The sequence below is a fragment of the Bos indicus x Bos taurus genome, chromosome 21 (assembly GCF_003369695.1).
Source record: "Bos indicus x Bos taurus breed Angus x Brahman F1 hybrid chromosome 21, Bos_hybrid_MaternalHap_v2.0, whole genome shotgun sequence".
Classification (NCBI taxonomy): domain Eukaryota; kingdom Metazoa; phylum Chordata; class Mammalia; order Artiodactyla; family Bovidae; genus Bos; species Bos indicus x Bos taurus.
In genome coordinates this window covers 28,807,270-28,828,533 of record NC_040096.1, presented here as the reverse complement: position 1 = coordinate 28,828,533, position 21,264 = coordinate 28,807,270, and the positions used below count along the sequence as shown (strand labels likewise).

The 21,264-nt window shown below is 46.6% G+C and overlaps 1 protein-coding gene across 7 annotated transcripts in view; it reads right to left on the bottom strand.

Moving 5' to 3' along the window:
- The window catches only part of TARSL2 (threonyl-tRNA synthetase like 2), a 44,183-nt gene extending 24,823 nt beyond the window's left edge, over window positions 1–19,360 (bottom strand). For 2 of the 7 annotated variants that reach the window (XM_027520953.1, XM_027520952.1), the window contains exons 1-9: window positions 18,958–19,360; window positions 17,754–17,813; window positions 16,093–16,289; window positions 9,303–9,426; window positions 7,664–7,785; window positions 6,360–6,477; window positions 4,132–4,196; window positions 1,119–1,197; window positions 101–247 (exon numbers count right to left, since the gene is read on the bottom strand). In XM_027520953.1, the coding sequence (XP_027376754.1) occupies window positions 101–247; window positions 1,119–1,197; window positions 4,132–4,196; window positions 6,360–6,477; window positions 7,664–7,785; window positions 9,303–9,426; window positions 16,093–16,289; window positions 17,754–17,813; window positions 18,958–19,260 (1,215 nt within the window). In that variant the 5' untranslated portion in view covers window positions 19,261–19,360. The remainder of the gene's footprint in view (window positions 1–100; window positions 248–1,118; window positions 1,198–4,131; window positions 4,197–6,359; window positions 6,478–7,663; window positions 7,786–9,302; window positions 9,427–16,092; window positions 16,290–17,753; window positions 17,814–18,957) is intronic. The other 5 variants (XM_027520954.1, XM_027520951.1, XM_027520956.1 and 2 more) reach the window with 4 other exon arrangements.
- Between the last annotated feature and the right edge of the window lie 1,904 nt (window positions 19,361–21,264).

Below are 21,264 nucleotides of genomic sequence, written 5' to 3'. Positions count from 1 at the left end.
GGGAAACAGAAGACAGGAGGGGAGAAGAAATGTCAGCATTAGGACAGTCTGGTTCCAAGCTTTGGTCACAGAGCAGCTCAGCAGCACTTGGCGGGCGCACCTTCCCAATCGTCCTGTGGTCCCGGGCCCTGGCCTCCTCCTGGAGCTCCTCCCAGGCAGCCATCCGCTGCTCGTCAGGAAAGGACACCCCGTAGACCCTCTGCAGCATTTCCATCTCAGGGTTGTCCGCCCAGTATGCCAATGAATTCTAGACATCAGACAAGATTCGGGTAAATACGTCAAACTCTTGGTGAGCAGTAAACCGCTCTGAAATACTAATATGTGCAGGTGGTTCATACCAGGGGCTGAACTGCCTTGGACTTGGATATAAGCCAAGCATCCTGGACACCAAGGGATGAGGGACTATACACAACTTCCTACCCAAACATCAGCACAGCTGACTCACAGGGGACTTCTTGTAGACTTAGAATCTTAGATTGTTTCTAATTAAATCTTCCCACTCCAAATTACATCATTAATCAGTAAATTACATAGTCAGTCTGCTGTGGGTTCTAGGAGTGAAAAGTGAGAAAGTGTGAAAATGAGAGAAGGCAAGCACCAAGTGCATTACCCAGAAGAGGGCAGTAAAGGAGAAAGGGGTGTGGTAGCCGGCCCCCTCCTCCACCCGCCTCCTCCCGCCTTGAGAAAACCAAGACAGGTCAGGACAGCTCCATCAGTCCCAGGCCTCTCGCTCCCACAGCGTGTTTTCGGCATCATACCACTCCATCTTTGTTTTCCCTCCTTTTCCTACATTATATTATTCTCATGGAAGATAAACACTCTTGTTCACATTAGAACAACTCAAGAAAACAAGAGTATGCAGAATATTTTTACAGATAAAAATGAAATGTACTGTGAAACTTACAGTAAGGTTAAATGACAGAAAATCAAAGGCTATGTAAAATGTTCTAATTATCAATCCTAAAACACCATATTATTTTTAGAAGCCTATACAAAAGTCAAATACACATGTGGTGTTTGAAAGTGGCACAGTGCTCATATTATACAAGATATTATTGAACTACTATCTTATCTAGTTCACTTAAAGTTGACTATATCAGAAAAAAATCAATCCTTACCTTGAAAATTTTTATGACCTTAATAGTTCCAGTGTGTCTTACGTGAGGCCCTTTACAAAGTTCAACTAGTGGACCGCACCTGTGGTGAAATATTTAAAACATGTCCAGACACAGTTACAGCTTTGGGGACTATTGGTTGGAAACCATGTTCTATGTTCTGGGGCAGTGTTTAATTCAGGAACAACTTAGTGTGAATCCATTTTTAATTTAGGGTGCAGGAAAGAGGCGAGTCACCCGGTCTTAGATCCCAATCTTCCCCCTTCAGGTCGCATACAGAAGCCACAGAATCTTTGGAAAGAAACTTTGCAGACAGACACACATCCTGAGGCTCTTAAAGGGCTTCCCAGGTCACTCAGTGGTAGAGAACCTGCCTGCCAGTGCAGGAGATGCAAGAGACATGGGTTCAATCCCTGGATTAGGAAGATCTACTGGAGGAGAACATGGCAACCCATTCCAGTATTCTTACCTGGGAAATTTCATGAACAGAGGTGACTGGAGGGCTTTAGTACATAGAGTCGCAAACAGCTGGACACACACAAGGCTCTTAATCTTCACTGTTGGAAAATCAAAAATCCACTTTCCCCCTCTACACTCATTTTCAAAACCAAAATTACATAAAAGATATAAAAAATACATTCACTTGATAATTTAAGTCAAAAATAAACTTCACCAGATGCACAGAACACACAACACCAAGCTTGAAACCTATGTAAATGCTGGATTTGGGTGACAGAGACATGGCAGTGTAGATGGATTATATAACTCATGTCACACTCCGGATGGGGGGAGCGGATCTTGACCATGGGGAAGCCACATGCACACAGGGGCAAGGGTGTATGGGAACTCGCTGTCCATCCTCTAAATTCTGCAGCAAACCTAAAACTGCTCCAAAAAATAAACTCTATTAAATAAATATATAAATGCAAGGGTTTTCTTTGCTTGTTTTCAGGCCCTCTGGTTTTATAACAAAATGCCTACTTGTATTTTGGTTTATTATATGATGCAAAAGTTTAGATCAGAGATGAAACCACTATAAAGCATTTGCCTGCACCTGTAATGAACAAGGGGTCATAAAACCCTAACAAGAGTAGACTTTTCTCTATGTACAGAAACATGAACAGAGTTAAGATAGCAACAATGCACGTCAGAGAAAAGGTGACTTAACGTCAACCAATTCAAGAGAAATTTAGTAAAGAAAGAACTATTCCAACAAATTTTAAATATTTTTAAAGTTCACTAGTTAAAAAGTTAAAAATTATAATGAACACATAAAGGGACTGGATTATTCAAAGTAGAATGAAGTTTTAATCATGAAAACACCATTTCTTTGAATGACCGGGATTTATGTACTGTTCTCTGTCCAAAAAGGAGATTGTAAGTTAATGCTCAAGAGAAATGGAAAAAAGTGCCTGATTAGTAAGAAAGACTTAAATAAGTCAATCTTTAAATAACCCCATAGGGAAAAAAGTCATTTATGTTCAAAAAATTAGACACAAGCCATTCCAATTGATAAAATAAGTGTTAATGCTGACCTAAGAAATGTTTAAAAAAACAAAAACAAAAAGGGAGTCTCCAGGTGGTGCAGTGGATAAGAATCCACCTGCCAATGCAGAGGACATGGGTTCAAGCCCTGGTCCGAGAAGATTCCACATGCTGCAGAGCAACTAAGCCCATGTGCCACTACTACTGAAATCTGGGTGCTCTAGGGCCTGCAACAAAGAGTAGCCCCCACTCTCCACAACTAGACAAAGCCCTCGCACATCAATGACAACCCAGCACAGCCATAAAGAAATAAAATTATATTTAAAAACCACAGAAGATCAAGTATTAAAAGTCAGAAATTTAAAACTCACCATATCTTGTCAATTTCCTCATTTGTTTTTAAACTCTGAAATGGTATGCTAACATTTATTTGTATTACAGGTAATAAATAATAAAATCTTATCAGGTCACTGGAGAGTGGTAAAAACAAGCATGGTATCCACCTGCAGCATAAAGTGGCCACGTGTTCACATGACTCTTCAGGAAACACACTGTGCACAGCTGTGCATGAAGGGGGTGTGACTTTACTTACGGTACAGGTAAGCCACAGAACCACAGCACTTGAGTGTGGAAAGGAAGTGCCCTATACAGGACATCTGTGGTCATATTTATTACAGGGACAAGTCTTCTCTGATGGGACTGAGAAGGTCACAGGCAGCCAAAGAAGGGGACACCAGGAGTGTGGACAAGCGGTACCCATAAGGCAGCTGAACAAGCGGACAATAAGGGGGCTGGGAGCCTGACATATAGTAGAACTAAGGGTTTGGGTTTGGGCTCCCATGGTCATTGCTATCCACCACTTCTATTCTGCCTTACTGATGCATAGAGGGTGATGCTCTTGGCCCCCAGATAGTGGAGAGTGTGGTGAGAGGCAGAGAATCATACCTGAGGAGATGGCCCACTACAGCTCCACTGCCCTCCAATATGAACACGGGAGGGTGAACAGAATTCCTTTCCTGAACAGCCCCCCAAAACATGAGGCCCTGAGAACACAGTTTCACTTGCAAGGAGAGAAGCACTCTATAGCTAACATCCCCAAAACAGAATGTGGGTTTGTTATTGTTTAGTTGCTAAGTTGTGTCTGACTCTTTGTGACCCCATAGACTTGTAGCCCACCAGGCTCCTCTGCCCATGGAATTCTCCAGGCAAGAATACTGGAGTGGGTTGCCATTTCCTCCTCCAGGGCATCTTTCCAAAGCAGGATCAAACCCATGTCTCCTGCTTTGGGAAGAGGGTTCTTTATCCCTGAGCCACCACGGAATCCTGTGGCTTTTTAGTACCATCCTGATAAATACAAATGAGAAAATCATTACCTCCCTTTGTGGTGACATTTCAGAGTCCCTACACAAAGGAGTACTCTGTCAACCATGCAAACTTACAATCAGGCCTCCCACTCAAAGACAAACTTGCTTCTGCTAACGCCTTCAGATGCATAACTGAGCAGAGTTTACAATTCACACACACACGTTACCTGTAAACTGTGGTCGTTGGCGTGGCCACCTTCTCCTTCAGGATGCGGCATTTAAATTTATTGTACTACAAAGAAAAACACACCCAAATAGTATTGCATAAAACGTTTAAGTGGGAAAAGATGTTCCCTTTTCCCAACAAACACTGAATGGGTGTCTGCTATGTTCTAGGTGCTGAGACCCTGGGGACACATGGAGCTCAGCACCTGGTTCTGTGCCGTCCAGGATGGGTGCCCAGAGCCTGTGTGGGCCCTGAGCATTTGACACGTAACTGATCTGAACTGAGGGGCACCGCCAGGCCAAAACACACTGGATTCCAGAAGCACAATGTGAAAAAAAAGAACATAAAATCACTTTTTATGTTGGTTACATGTTGAAGTAATATTTTTTGATTTGTTGGGTTAAATAAAATGTTATAAAGATAAATTTCACCTTTCTTTTACTTTTAAAATGTGACTACCAGAAAATTTCAGATGACATACATGGCTCAGATTTGGGAATGGCATTATTAAACTGGACTGTTCTAGAAGATTTCAGCTTTAACTACACGAAATAAATAAAATTCTGAAGACACAGCTACATTATGAATCTGAACAAAAAATTAAAACAAAGTCTATGGTAAATGATATTATTACATTAAAAAACTTAGCAGACACTTTTCTACTTTCATCATTATTACTGTTGTGCCAGATACTTTGTATTAAATAACTACTTAAAGGAGGTAATTGTTAGGATAAAAAAATAGATTTGTATGATTTAACTGTTGTGTACTTACACGTTGAAATCAAGTCATTTTTCTTCACAAAGTTTTGATGGAGTTTAGTTCTCAACCCAAAGAATGCAAGAAAATAATTGCAAATCACATATCTAATATGAGATTGATATCCAGAATATATCAAGAACTCCTACAGCTCAACACCAAAAAACAAACAACCCAATTCAAAAGTGGGCAGAGGATTGAACAGACATTTCTCCAAAGAAGATCTACAAATGGCAACAGGCATGTGGAAAGATGTTCTCACCAGCCATTAGAGAAATACAAATAAAGACCAGAATAGGGTACCTCCTCACACCCACTGGAACAGTTATTTTATTTTTTTGAAGGGAAAGGGAAGGGAAGGGAGAGAAAGAAAAAGTCAAATTGGCAAGAATACAGAGAAGCTGGAACGCTCACACTGGTAGGAATGTAAAACAGTACAACCACTGTGGCAAACAGCATAGCAATTGCTCAAAAAATTAAACATAAGATTTCCATATAATTCAGCAACTCCACTTCCAGGTATACACTGAAGAACTGAAAGTGGGGACCTGAACAGATACAAGTACACCCACGTAGTAACATTTTTCTTAGTAATCAAGAGATGTCCATTGGCAAAGAGTGAATAAATAAAAGGCAGTCCATCCATACAGTGAAATGAGTATTATTCAGCCTCAAAGAGGAAGGCAATTCTGACACTTGCTGTGACATGGATGAACCTTGAGCAAACAACACTGAGACAGGCCACTCAGAAGGACAATTACTGTGTGATTCCACCTGATGAGGCCCTAGAGCAGTCACTCTCAAGGAGACAGAAGGGGTGGGAAAAGGGGATTCGGCGTAACTGCTGGGAGGTGCAGAGCTCTGGAGATGGGCGCTGACAGTGGCTGCACAACAGCATGCGAGTACTTAACACCACAGAACTGTCCACTTAGAACGGGATTCAAATGGTAATTTTTATATTTTGGATAGTTTACCACACACAGAAAAAAAGCAGCTGCAACTTTTACCAAATCCAAATCTACTTTTTAATTCAAGCCCACAAAACTAACAATATTGCACACACTCTCAAATTATGTTTTCTTTGATATTTATGATTTTAAAAATAAAACTTAGAAGATATTTAAGTAAATTAGTTTGAACAATAAAAAGAGAAAGTTGAAGTTTTACACAGGTTACTCCAGGCTAGAATCTATTTGAAAAATTAGCAGAAAACCCCAAAGAAAAGGGGAAAAGCCAGAGTTTTATATGGTATTATTAACATTGTTGATATTCAATAGCTGGAGTACTAACAAAACTCAAGATTAATCAGATTTATAAAACACACAAATTAACACTATTCTCCCGGCCCTTCATCTACTTCTATCTGCATTACAAATTTGAACCAAGCGTTAGGAACAATGTGGTGAGCAGGGACTGACCATTTGTTTAAAGCAGTAGTGTGCTCACTGCTCAAGTCCCCCCCGTAATCACCTTGAATAGGTCTAGAAGGACCTTCGTGCTGACTTCCAGTCTCTCAAATGGCTGCTGCTCTTTGATGATGGCCTGGCACATGCTCTCCAGCACCGGCAGCTCTGCGCTGGACACGGCCCTGCAGGGAAGAAGCGACAGTCGCCAGAAGCGACAGACCGCTGGGACAGAACCTGTGACCTGAGACCCTAATCATCAGCAGATCAATTTTCTCCCCAGAGGAACATGGTGTTCTATGGTCCAGGACTTCAGAGACTCAACATGTTCCCCCTAACTCCCACTTCCTTCCCTCCTCCACTGTCTGTGCTCAGGTTCCTCCAGTCTCGTGAGCCGCACCCCCCCACTGCCAGGCCCAGAGCTGCCCCACAGAGGCCTAGGATGCTCTGGGACAGCTCCTACCATCCTCCATCCCACCCTACTTCCAGGTCACTGAGCTCTTGGCTGAGTGCCCACCTGCTTGTCCCACAGCTCTGTCACCTCCCGCAGCAAACGGTGGTGCATCTGTTTCTGTCTGTCTCCCCCGACTGGATGGCTGAGCCCATGAGGACAGGCTGATCTCCACTGGGGAGCCAACAGCTCAAGCCCGGCACATAGGCATCTACACATTCTGAGATGACTCTGATGGGGAGGGGTGCTCACAGGGGATGAGCTGGCTGGGCTAGGAGCTATAGAGCACTGGGCGCTGAGGCAGCGTGGAGGTAACAGCTAGAGGTAGAATGAACCACAGGCAACCAGGCTACAGATGCCAGGGGTCTACGCTAAGGCAGAAGGAGCGAGAAGCGGGGTCGGGGAGAACTACTGAAGGGACAAAAGGGGCAGAACTGGATGGAGTGACAGGGTGGGGGATGAGGGCCAGGGGTAGGGAGGACCCTTGGGTTTCAGTTTGACAGCTGAGAAGGTTTCCATATACAGTCATGACAAGTAAGGAGGGCTGAGGTGGGGCCTGTGGCTTGGGAGTTCATGCACAGACATAGGGAATGTGAAACCTCCAGAGACTGGCCCTTCTGGCACCAGCCACAGGATGTGTGGCTGGGGGGACACGTCGCCCTTGACCATCACAATGAGGTCTACCTGCTCTCCGGGGATTAACCTGACCACTCTGGTCCGAATCAATAGTCTGCCCTAACGAGCCTCAGGTTAGATAAATAGTGCATCATGTCTTTCTTGAGGAAAGAAAGAAAACCACTTGAGAAGTTACCCTCAAATCTACACTCATAAAAAATAGTAATTCTCACAAATGGTTAGCCCATCTGTAATCATGTCCTGTATCAGATAGAATGCACTGACAAGTAGGCTCTCAGGGTTACCTGTCTTCCAGGTACACGTCGTAGTGAAAGCTGCCGTCGCCGGGTGGGCTGCAGCATAGGAGGCCCCCATAGTGGAGCTCCAGGGCTTCCCCGAGTACGTGGGCACTGGAGTGCCAGTATACCTGTGGTGGGACAGAGGCCAGGCCATAGCTGCATCATGGGAAGCCACCAGGCAGATGCAGGAACGAGTGAGCATGTGGGTACAGCACTAGGTGACAGACCCCAGGACACAGGCAGTGTCGTCTCTGCAGACTGCTGAGACCCACCTGTTTCTGAGCCCTCGTTGGAGCCCACTGTGTCCCCACCCCACCCCACCCCACCCCTGCCCCACCGGCCAGCTGTATGCTTCTCCTGCAGCTTTACTCTGAGCAGCGCTGACCCCGGCTCCTAAACCATTTTCTTCTGGGCCTCAACCATGAGTAGAAGAGAGCTGGACCATGAAGCAGCCACCCAGAGCTGGTTCAGGCCCAATGTAGAGGGCCACCTGTGAGTGTGAGCACTGGCTCCCTTCCTCCTCCTCCCCTGGCCAACCTTTCTGAGTCAGAGATGCAGCCACAGTGGCTTTCCTGACATTGCTCACATTAACAAGATTTTATGTCTACACAGCAGTCTTCACATGCTAAACAACACATGGCTGTGGAAGTTTGAAAGAGGACTCAGGAAGGCAGAGGAGTCTCTTGGAAGGAAAAGTTACTTAATCATTTGGGCTCTGCATACTATTAACATGGTACCTTTGTGACAATGTCACTGGGTCTCACCTAGATAATGTACACCAGGGCTAGGGCTGGAGCCTGGAAGGTAACTCTCATTTTCATGAGCAACCACAACTATTCTGGAAGCCCTACAGCATGACACCAAGTGCCAGGGGTGGACTGATCAGGCACTCTAGGAAGATTTCCCGTGATAATATGATAAATGCTTTATCTTTCATGGTGTCACTGAACACCGGGGGAGAGAACGTCAAGGAGGCTGACCCCTCTGTGGAACATTAAGTTTGGTGGTCCCCTGTCCCCACTACCCATATTCCTGACAGACTGAAGGCACTTAGCAGCCCACTGTTAAAGAACATGTCTGCAGGTCAACCAAAAGCCCACCTGTGTGGGAAACTGCTCAGGTCTCAGCAGGATTCTGACCTCAGGAAAAGGTTAAAACCACCTGCCAGGCCAGCCACCACAGCTGCTCCGGACTGGCTCCTACTTGACCTTCTCCAGAGGCTGACACAACCTGAAAGCATCTAGCTGTTTGATTTGCTTACTATCCCTTCCACCTGTCATGAACTCTGCCGCCCACAGGATGGGCACATGCACCCAGCACCTTGGACGCTGGTCAGCTGACCAAGGAAATCAACACAGGTTTACAAGTTCCAGGGTGGCATCTGGTATGAAGCTAGGTGACAGTTGTTACTCCTTAAGTGAGAAAAACTAACACACATATGCAAGCTATATATTTCATTACTTATTTTGTTTATGCTCTTTATGAATCACTTTTAAATACAGTGTCATGAATGTTAGATTTATTAAACACCAAACTTAGAAGATCACAAAACCCACTGTTCTACCCTTTAGTGTGTGACTTTGTACAAGGTGTATCTGACAACATAAACACCCAAAGTGTGGTCGGCTGGTTTTCAGACACTTACGGCCCGGGCCTCCTCATCCTCGAAGGTGAGGAGCTCCACAGTGGCGTCCCCTTCCAGCGGGCGGTCCAGGTCCCACAGCTCCCCGTTCACTTTAGCCACCACGGTGGTTTCCGCTAGCTCCTGACTGGGGAAAGGACAGTCATGTGGGGTTAACCCATAACAGACTAAAGCTATTCCTTAAAACAAAACATGAAATTAATTTCCAGGGTTTGTTTCTTTCTTAAGTGGAAAGTACAAATGTAAACTAATAGGATAATTTTTTAAAAAATTTTGTGACATTTAAGTACAAAAGGAATATGATTTGTTCACTGTAAAAATTCAGAAAACAGAATGCACAGAAACAAAATCACATACATCTTACCACCCAGAGATAAGTACTCACAACATTTATACATCAATATAAAAACTTTGAAAGTATTATTCTGCTTATGCTATCTGATAACCTATTTTTTAAACTTTGGCTTCCCTGGTAGCTCAGCTGGTAAAGAATCCACCTGCAATGCGGGAGACTTGGGTTCAATCCGTGGGTTAGAAAGATCCCCTGGAGAAGGGAAAGGTTACCCACTCCAGTATTCTGGCCTGGAGAGTTCCATGGACTGTACAGAACTGTTCCATGGACTGTTCCATGGACTGTGACCCATGGGGTTGCAAGAGAGTTGGACATGACTGAGTGACTTGCATTCACTTTTTAAACATAACAGTAAACCATGACATTTTCTCCAACAGCAGACAGACTTGTAAAACATGCTACCTGACAGCTGTAGTAGAACTAAGATTTGCCTAATGCACCCACTATTTCTGGGCATTTCGGTTATAATTTGAGGGTTTTGCTTTTCTTGTTTTATTTTGGCAGTGACAAATAATGCTGCGGTGAATATTCCTGAATATTCATTGAATATTAAATATATATTAGTTCCTGACTATTTTCTCAGGAAAATTCTATAAGTAAACCTGGGCTTTGAACTTTTAACAGCTTAACTGGACTACATTGCCAAATTTTCCTACCTGGAGAGGGCCCAAGAATACCTTTCTCTGTGATCTCAGGGAGTACAAAATTATGTCTTCTTGGCAATGTAATGTTTTCATTTGTATTTCTGTGAGTGCCCTGAGCCGGGGCACACCCCTGTGGTTAAGAGCACACACTCTGGGGTCAGGCCAACCTCAGGTTGAACCCTAAACAATTTACTCAGTTTTTCTAAGCCTTGCTTTCCTTATCAGTAAAACGGGAATTACAGGACCTTCTTCATATATTTATTCTGAGGATAAAATAAGGTGTGGGCTTCCCAGGAGGCTCAGTGGTAAAGACTGCCTGCAATGCAGGAGATGGCAGGAGATGGGGGTTCGATCCCTGGATCGGAAAGATACCCTGGAGAAAGAAATGGCAACCCACTCCAGTATTGTTGCCTGGAGAATTCCATGGACAGGGGGGCCCCAGCGGACTAGAGTTCACAGGGTCGCAAAGATTCAGACTCAACTGAGCAACTAAACAACAACAAAAACAAGGTGTACTCATAATCAGAACTTAATAGATGTTCAGTATTACTGTCAAAGGAGTAGAATCTTGTTTTCCTCTCTGCTGGCCAGGCCAGGCAGCTCAGGGCCCCTCCAGTCCATCATTTCCATACTCTACAGTCAGCGTCTGGCCGGCCCTGCAGCAGGAGGGGGCTGTGTGGCTAAGGTGGAGGAGATGGGCAGAAACACTGCCACATCTCTGCCTTTAGACTATGCAGGGCACCAATCCACCCCCTCCCGGCCCTCTGTGGATGGAACACAAGTGAGCTACAACCTTTGGACCACACAGACAAGGCAACACTGTACCAGACCACCCAGTAGCCACAAGGAAGGACTTCAGGTCCCCAAATGAGGGTATGGAGAAGCACTGCCTCCCAGCCTGGACCCTGCACCCCCCGACTGCTCTGAGAGATGCTGACCACATTTAAGCCATGGAGTTTTCTGTGGCCTCCACTGCAGCAGTTTAGCCTGTGTCTTAACTAACACAGAAACAAGGACCTGGAAGTAATAAGACAAATTATATGGCACTGGCTTAGCAGATGGGCAGCGGTTACAAGGAGAGATACTAAGATGCGCAGAGCTAACAACTCTTGTTACAGCGAAATAAAGTATCTTGTAAGACTTGCAGGCAAAAGATCTGCTCACAACGCCTGTAGCACATGAGCAAACAGGTAATGAAAAGGCAGAATGTTGGGATATGCCAGGGAACTCCTGTGACTTATAGCAAAAAACTACAGAGGATGAGATGGTTGGATGGCATCATCAACTCAATGGACATGAGTTCAAGTAAAACTCTGGAAGATAAATAAGGACAGGGAAGCCTGGTGTGCTGCAGTCCATGGGGACACAAAGAGTGGGATACAACTGACTGACTAAACAACAAGGACAACCAGACCAAGAGGGCTTCCCAGGTGGCGCTAATGGTAAAGAACCTGCCTGCCAATGCGGGAGACTTAAGAGATGTGAGTTTGATCCCTGGGTCAGAAAGATCGCCTGAAGGAGGGTATGGCAACCCACTCCAGTATTCATGCCTGGAGAATCCCATGGACAGAGGAGCCTCGTGGGCCACAGTCCATGGCGTCACAGAGAGTCAGACATGACTGAAGCAAATGAGCATGCACACACCAGACCATGGGATGCTCAGGTGAGACCTGTTCTGCTTGCAGCAGAGGTGGCAAGGCAGTGACAGCCCTTCTCAGAGTCCACGCAGGGACAGACAAGATGGGCCTGTCCAACTGCACAGGTCAGAGTAAGGGAGCCACTCTCCCCCGGCCTATGGTATGTCTAATCTTGGTCCATTAAATGGAGGAAGAGACAAATGAGTCAAGTACAAAGCCAAGGAATAAAAGGGTGAGAAGTCCCGGTCTAGGAGAACTCTTTAGGAAGATTACGCTCATGTGAGACTGATTAGAAGGTTCTGGTGAAAGGCCTACTTCAGTTAACTGCTTGAGGGAACTGTTTTGCAGAACAAACCATAAGCCCCACTCACAGACACCCGTGACTGACCCTCAGAGGAGCCCGGAGACCCCCACCCCCAGCTTCACCATGTACACCAGGGGAGCGGCACCAAACATGCAGCCTCCATACCCAGTGGCTGTCCGCACTTGAGACGTGGCAGGTGAGGGCAAAGGATGACGATGGACCTTCCAAACTGCAAAACCAGGCCCAACAGAGGACAATGGGCAACCAAGCTACTCCCAGAGAACAAAGGGTAGCCAGACAGGCCAACCCAAGCCAACAGGACCCGAGGGCTCCTGAACACTGCCTCGGTGCCAGCTGCACTGCTCCTGTGTGTCCCAAATGACCGTGACTGCATTGATTCCTCACTGTAACCCATTGTCTGTTAGTTTGCTTGCCGCTGGCTGATGGGTGGAGGGGGGAAGGCGGTTGTGTCTAAACTCAGTCCCGGGCTTTCTGCTGCCGCTGGGGGTGCCTGGAGTTGACTCACAGGGGAGAGAGGAGGGACGGTGGGGCATGAGACAGGGGGCTACTCACAGGGGTGTGGACATCAAGGGACACAGCTGGGAGACACTGTCCCTGATGCCAAGAGCCTTCTCTCCCGTGACAAGAGTACCTGGACTGGAAATGCGTTAGGTCAGTAGGAGCTGTGTCTCCATTCTCCCACAGCTCAGCAGGGCCTGTGACTTCATATGAGCTCACAGCCCCTAGGGGATTAAAGTGTGCCACTCTGGGGTCTTGGACTCAAAGCACCCTCATTCTTCAGCTGCTCCTCCCCTAGCCTGTGAGCTGGTCCATGGGTGACACCCAGCCTATACCCCAGACGCAGACAAACCCCACCTAAGGGACGGGTGAGTGACAAGATGGTGAAGGGCAGACCAGGGTCCATAGATAACGGCCTGGACCAGAGATACCCGCCAGGAGGCCTCCGCCACACTGTAAGGGGAGAATGTGGCATCTGTCTTATCTAAGCTGCGGTCTCTGAGGGGCTTCTTCCGGCAGCAGTTTAGTCAGGAGCCCCAAGGGCACTGGCAGCACAGGTGACTGACTGATTCCCGAGGGGCCCGGAGCACTGCTCTTCTATCAAGCTCCCAGGTGACGCCAGTGCTGCTGGTGTGGGGACCACAAGCCAAGAGCTACTCATCACTGAGCTATCAAGTGTCCTTTGCCCATTTTTTTCTGTGGGGGTGTTTTCTGAGGATAATTGGCTATGTATAGGATGACTGGGTCAGGACTGGGGTTCAAACATTTAAAAAAGACACAGCACCTCTGCGTTCCCCCCTCTAGCAGGGCCACTCCCCTCAAACTCTATCAATATTAACTGTTAGTAATAAACCTTTGATAGACCAATAGATATAATACACAATTAATTTGCATTCCTAAGACTATTTTTTCTTCTGAAGTTTTCATCTTTTTCCTATTAATGTGAAAAACTATGTAAGGAGCAATCATTTGTTTTATATGGCGCATTTTTCTCACATCTGTCATTTCCCTTTCTGTGGTGTCATTCTTATGCACAGCTATTTCTCCAAAGTGATTTCAAATCTTCCCATCCTTGCCTGAATGATCTGGACCTTAAGCACTGCACTTCGGAAGGCCTACTACGCTCCTTCAGAGCAGGAAGAATCATCTATGCAATCCACTCTCAGGAAACCAAGGCAACAGGCAGAATAACTTAATAAAACTATTATTTTTAACTTTATTTTTGTATCCAGCCACCTCACCGCACCCTTACCAAGAGTTTTTCAGTTACTTCTCTAAGTCACATTTTAGAGTTTCCTCCTTGTTTAATTGTCCTAACTGCCTGAGTTGAATTCTCAGTCATTTCACTTTTTTCTTATTCGATAATAAAAGCCTTCAAGCAAGACAAATCTGTTTCTGATCACCACTTCAGATTTATTCCACAGATGCTGAAATGTATTCTCCTGTAATAAGTATTTTCTGAGACTTCCTTGGTGGTCCAGTGGTTAAGACTCTGAGCTCCCAGTGCAGAGGGTTTGATCCCTGGTTGGGAAGCTAGATCCCACATGCTGCAACTGAGAGTTTGTTTGCCACCAAGACACGTCACAGTCAAATAAATAAATAGTTTTTTAAAAAGAAGTATTTTCTAAGCATATTCCTTTCTATTCCTAAGAATACTTGTTTTTATTTCCCTTCACCTGAGTATCTTTAAGTTTTTAATTTCCTAGTTTTGTTTTGTCTTGTTGCCATTTAATGTTTACTGAGTTCACAATGGATTTCATTTTGTTCACAGAATGCTAACTGTATGTTTCTGCATCTTATTCTGAGGAGCTGAAAGCACAACCACATGTCCCAAGAAAGAAGGCACCGTGTGGGCCACAGAACAGAGACCAGGGAGTAGCCATGAAGCCCACCTTAAATGTTACCATTCAGACCATGTCATCTTAACTTTGGCCTATTTGATCAAGAACTGAGACAGGTATATTAAAGCCTGCTACTCTTGAGTTCTTATAATTTTGCATTTCTGGTGTGATGCTACATTATATAATCCATAAAGGGGTGTAAAAAGTTGGGGATTACACTGTTCTTCTATTTTAAAAATAAGCCCCGGTCTGCCACTCAGTGACTGTATCCCTGAGTTCTGCCACCTGAAGGTAATATCATGATCTCTGCTTTCTTCTTATCAGGTATGTCTGATGTGGCTAGGCCCATCCTTTAGCTCTGGACAATTTTACTTTGTAGACAACTCCTGCAACCCCTCTGTCATCAAACTCTAGGGTGGTTTTAACCTGGTGCCTGTGGAAATGAATGTCACTGACAGTGCAACGAAGAACACGGCCTAGGATGAAATGACCTTGTTTCCCGAGCTTGGACCGTCTCTTCAGTGCAGAGCAGCTCAGACTTCAATTCACTAACATGCATATGACTCTCCACGAAGAAACAGAAGTTTACTTTTGCCTCAAAGCCCATTTTCCCCATGCATCTATCCATCTCTCCTGGAAAGCACAGGAACAGATGGGAGGGCCCTCGAGGGTATATGATGTAATAGGATAAAAAAACACAATCTTAACCACAGCTTTCAAAGGAATTTGAGGATCTGAATTGTTGAAAAGTTTGCTTTTTAAATAATAAGTTTATTTACATGGCAGTTCTAAGCTACAGCTTCCACAGAATTTTATTTAATGCCAGGAATTAACATTAGTCAGAACAATGTAACTTCACTGAAGTGTCTAAAGTCTAGGAAGATCAAAGCACCTATTCTAGGGCTGATCATAGGTCTAACACATACATCTTCAATTTATAATTAGTAAGCCTTATTTGTACATTTCTAGAGAGGTTTTAATTTTCAGAGTATCTTCCATATACATTATTTCATTTAATATTTACAACCTTATAAGGTAAATGATGAAAGTATTATCATTTCCACTTAAGGTATAAGAAAACAGGCTTGGACAGCTGGAGGGATCTGCCCACACTGGTCCAAAGACTCACCCATGGTTATCTACTGGCAGAAGAATGGCTTGGAGTCAAGTCTGACAAAAGACCTGTAAAATCTCACGGAAGTATCTTGATGATAAACCAAGTCAATATCATGTCGCCTGTCAAGGATTATAGGCACTTTTCTCTACTACCTATTTTTATTAGAACTCTAAAAGTTGAACACTTTAAAGAGGTAGAGACTGTATTCTGATATTAAATAACTTATTAAATGGCCTCTTTAGAAGCCAAGAGGGAATAAATAAACTGATTACATTTAATTTATTCAATTAAGAAAAAAATACTTCAGCAGCCCCAAGAACACACTCCCACCAAACTCTGGCACAGCACTTAACATTATCTGCTCCACACTACAGTTTACCTAATCTCTGCAGCCACCTGGTAAGGCGTTGTTTTCCAAGCTTCCCCTTTCACTGTTCTCCCATCAGCCACTCTTACTGTGATCACATTGCTTGAATCTCCCTTCTTTTCATAAATGGCAAGTAAGAGCTGATGATCTTTCTTCAGTATTTCAAAAAACTTCAATCTTTCCTTCATAAAATTTGGTGGATTCTTCACCTGAAAGCCATCAGAATACACAATATTGTAAGGTTAACACACACAGCCCACTTTTTTTCTAACTGCTCAGCTTTAAATAAGCCCCACCCTCCTCAGTAGGCCCACGGCATCCCCCTGCACCAGCCCCTGCTGCTGCTGCTGCTGCTAAGTCGCTTCAGTCGTGTCCGACTCTGTGCGACCCCAGAGACGGCAGTGCAGCAGGCTTCCCCATCCCTGGGATTCTCCAGGCAAGAACACTGGAGTTGGTTGCCATTTCCTTCTCCAATGCATGAAAGTGAAAAGTGAAAGCGAAGTCACTCAGTCGCGTCCGATTCCCAGCGACCCCATGGACTGCAGCCCACCAGGCTCCTCCGTCCATGGGACTCTCCAGGCAAGAGTACTGGAGTGGGGTGCCATTGCCTTCTCCTAGGCTCTGCTTTAACTCCCACCCTCTAGAGACTCCCCTCTACAGGGCTGACCCCCTCCCAACTAAGTTCCTGTGTGCTCCTGTCTGACTGTGACTCCATGGCCTGCAGTCCACCAGGCTCCTCTACCCCTGGGATTCTCTGGGCAAGAATACTGGATTTCCTTTTCCAGGGGATCTTCCCAATCCAAGGATTGAAGCTGAGGCTCCTGCATTGGCAGGCAGGTTCTTTACCACTGAGCCACCAGGGAAGCCCAGGTCTCACCAAGCCATGCAAAGCCCTCCTCTTCCAACTGCTATACCCACTGGCATCGCCCTTCTCTGCACACTTAGCAAGTGTGTGCACAGAGCCACACAACTCAGCCCTTAACTGATACACTATCTGACTTTGTTCTCTAGTTGTTTCTCCTATTTGTCTTAACTCCTCAACCCCAGGGATCTCTGTGAGGCCAAGTACTCCTCCTCTGCTGCTACCAAATGTTGATGTGCTTTATCAGTTCTCTCCAGTTGCTGTAATGACTTATATTAAAAAAGCAACAAAGCCAGTTTCCTTAACACAAAAGAAAAGCTCTGCTGTCTCAACTTAGACTAAGCAGTGCTTTATGGCTGTGTGGCTGTCTCATCTCTAAGATAAGATAGCTTTTTTTTTTTTCTTTAATCTTTATTTTTGGCTGTGCTGTGTCTTTTTTGCTGCACAGGCTTTTCTCTAGTTCTGGTGAGTGGGGGCTACTCTCTAATAGAGGTGCATGGGATTCTCATTACAGTGGCTTCTCTTGTTGTGGAGCATGGGCTGTAGGTGTGCAGGCTCAATAGTTGTGGCTCCCAGGCTCTAGAGCTACAGTTCATGGAGTCACAAAGAGCTGGACACGACTGAGCACAAACACACACACACACACACACACACACACACACACCCCTGGGCAATTAACTATTAAGCATATTTAAATTACAGGTTATTTCCATATATAACATTATTTTAATATTTATATTATTTATTATTTATATGTATTATTATTATATACACAATAAAATTACCTATTATTTCCACAGCAATGACTTACCTCATTGTCAGGGTCGATCTCCTTTTTAACGTCCTCTTCTAGGCTTTGACTAGGAGGAGGCTGACAAACGGAAATAATAAACAACTCATACCAATGACCACAAAGAGCAACAGGTTTGAAGCCTAAGGAACAGGGACAGGGGAAGGCAGCACGCATCCCATATGAGAGGCTCTCCTGACCACCACCTTCAACCCTCAACAGTTAAGTGGTTTTCTGGGGTTCGGTCCTTCCTGTCTGTGCACTTTCATACATTCTTGCTAAGTGTACTTAATGTATTTTGCTCTTTAATGATTCTCCCCACCCCAAATCTTAAACAATGTCCCTGGAGGTCGGTTGCAGAGCTGTCACCAGCGACTTTAAATGCACTATTTCAGGAAGGTGTTACCTAGGAACACCACAGTCCCCTGGCAAAAAAGTGAAGAGCATCCACAGTCTGAGCCACAGCAAGAACTTAAAATACCCTACACCACTGGAAGGTAAGTGAATCAAAACAATAAAATGCATGCGTGCTTAGTCGCTCAGGCATGTCTGACTCTCTGCGACCCCAAGGTCTGCAGCACGGCAAGCTTCCCTGTCCTTCACCATCTCCAGGAGCTCACTCAATCTTATGTCCATTGAGTCGATGATGTCATCCAATCATCTCACCCTCTGTCGCCCCCTTCTCCTCGTGCCCTCAATCTTTCAGAACACTATTAAGTGACAAGGTTAAATACGCAAATCTCAAAACAGACCTCCCCCCATCCCCGCCCCGGAAACAAGGCAAGGACCAAACACCCCAAGCCACCTGTCAACAGGTCAGACAAGCCATTCATCAGAACGAAGGGAAGGGTTTCTATAGGGAGCTGCTGGTCTTCCGCTCAAGCAAAGAACACTGAGTTTTAAACACCGCAGCATTTTTTTTTTTTTCAAAGAAAGGAGAACCCTATTTCTGCCACCGAAGAAAATGAGTAGCGGACAATTTAGAAAAGCTGAGGCTTCACTGCCTTAGGTCAGCCTGGAAGTCGCTGCAAACGCAGCGGCCCTGGGGTGTCTGGCCTGCGGTGGGCTCTGGGCCCGAGCGGGGTCGTGGGGGGAACGGGGAGGAGGTCCGGTCTCAGCACCTTCCTGCCGCCCCTCGGTCCTCAGCGCATCCACACCTGCCGTCCCCCCAACCCCCGGCCAGCGGCGCACCGCCCCGCCCGACAGACAGCCGCCTCCTCCGTACCTGCGCGCCTGCGGCCGCGCGCCCCACCTCTGCCCGCGCCGCGCTCTCCAGCCGAGCTTGGTGGCTCAGCTCCTCCGCAAGGCACAGCCGCAGACGGTACAGGCAGTGGCGCAGCTCGCGGTTCTCTGCCCGCAGCTGCGCTACCTCGCGCGTGAGGCACGGCCCCTCGGCCTGGCAGCGGTCCGGTGCGTTCAGCTGCTCGTCCCTCAGACGGTGGACCTCCGCCCACAGCCAGCGGATGTCCTCCTCCTGCCGCGCCAGGCGCGACGCCACCGCCTCAGCCGCAAGGGCCTCGGCCGCCATGGCGGCAACCTTGCCTCCCACACGCACCGACGCCACGCGTGGACAGCCGGCAGAGAAGGGGCGCACTGCGGAGGCGGGGCACGGCTGGCGGTATATAAATAGGGGGGCGGGGCGCCAGGGCAGGGTGGGGCTGGTTGTACACTGCAGAGGCGGGGCGATAGAAGCTGACGGGGAGGCAGATACTGGGCGGGGCCATAGGAACTGTAGGGGCGGGGCGATGTGGAAGGGTGGGGCCGGCCGTGCAGCGCAGGGGCGGGGCGATAGTAGCTGAGGGGAGCGGAGATATGAGGCGGGGCTCTAGGAATTGTAAGGGCGGGGCCATGTGGAAAGGTGGGGCCGGCTGTGCACAGCCGGGGTGGGAGGGTAAGGCGCTGGAGAGGCGGTGCCATAGGACCTATAGGGGGCGGGGCGAAGAGAAGAGGCGGAGAGAAAGGTACTGTAAGGAAGGCGGGGCAATGGGAGGGGTGGGGCCGGTTGTACACTGCAGGGCGGGGCTATGGAACGAGGGGCGGGGCGGTGGAGAGGGGCCGGGGGCCAGGAGCCAGGGAGGGGCGGGGCAGGTGGACCCAGGTTGGGCACTCTTTGGGGCTGGAGAGCACTAGGTACAGGCAGACTGGCCTGTACAGCGGTGTTGACCCTGAACAGGTACAAAGTACCTGCAGAGCTACCAGTATGTTCAGTTCAGTTCAGTCACTTAGTCGTGTCCGACTCTGCAACCCCATGGACTGCAGCACACTAGTATGTTGCCAAAATGCAAATTGTCCAAAACCTTGGGAACATCTCCCTTCCCAGAATGGTTCTTGGCTTTCCCCTCTCAAATGCTGGCAGTCACCATTCTTTTAACTTGCCCCCACTAAAAAGTGGCCATTGAGAACTGACCTTCTTTGGCCTCATGCCAAGGCTGGCCAAGTGCAGAGGCCAAGGCACCAGGGCACTCAGATCACTACAAAGATTTACATCTGATGGCACAAAATTGCTAGCGCCTTGAGGATAGGGCTAATGCCACATAGGTCTTTGTGTCCCTCATAACCATGAGTACACACCCTCCCATAGAAGCAACACAAATTGATTTTTATTAACATTCTTAAGGCTTGGGACGTGGCAAACCTTGTTCTAAGGTCTTCACACAAGCATAAACTCCTTTAATAGATACTCATATTGAGAGACACAGCCGTTTATAGGTGGAGAAACTGAAGCAAAGAGAGGTTACATGATTAAGAGTGGAGGGAGGAATGAGCAGGTGGAGCACAGAGGATGTTAGGGCGATGAAGCTCCATCTGATCCTGTAATGACGGACACATGTTACTATGCATTTTCCAAACCCACAGGATCTGAAACACCAAGAGTGAACTATGCGCGCTCTGGGTGATAATTACATGTCAATGTAGAGTCATCCTTGTAACCAAAGTACCCCTCTGGTGGGGGATGTTGATAATGGGCGAGGGGGAGGCTGTGGGGGGGCAGCAGGTACATGGGGATGCTCTCTACTTTCTGTTCAACTTTGCTGTGAACCTAGAACTGCTCTAAAAAATAAGATCTGTTAAGACAGGGGTCCCCATGCCCTGTTAGGAACCAGGCTGCACAGTAGGTAAGCGTTAGGGTTAAGGTCAGGGTATGTTTGAAACGGGGCTTCCCTGATGACTCAGCAGTAAAGAATCCGCCCACAATGCGGGAGCCACAGGAAAAATAGGATCAATCCCTGGATCAGGGAAGATCCCCTTGTGGAGGGCATGGCAACACACTCTAGTATTCTTGCCTGTAGAATCTCATGGACAGAGGAGCCTGGCAGGCTACAGTCCATGGGGTCACAAAGAGTCGGATATGACTGAAGCGACTTAGCAGGCAACACGCATGTTTGAGACAGCTTCAAATCTTCATACATTCTGGATTAAAGTCAAGGCAGAATATCCTGAGATTACCACAAAAGTACTGAAAAGCCCACTTCCATTTCCAATATCCCATCTTTGTGAAGCACAGTTTTCTGCAGTGACAGCAACCAACATG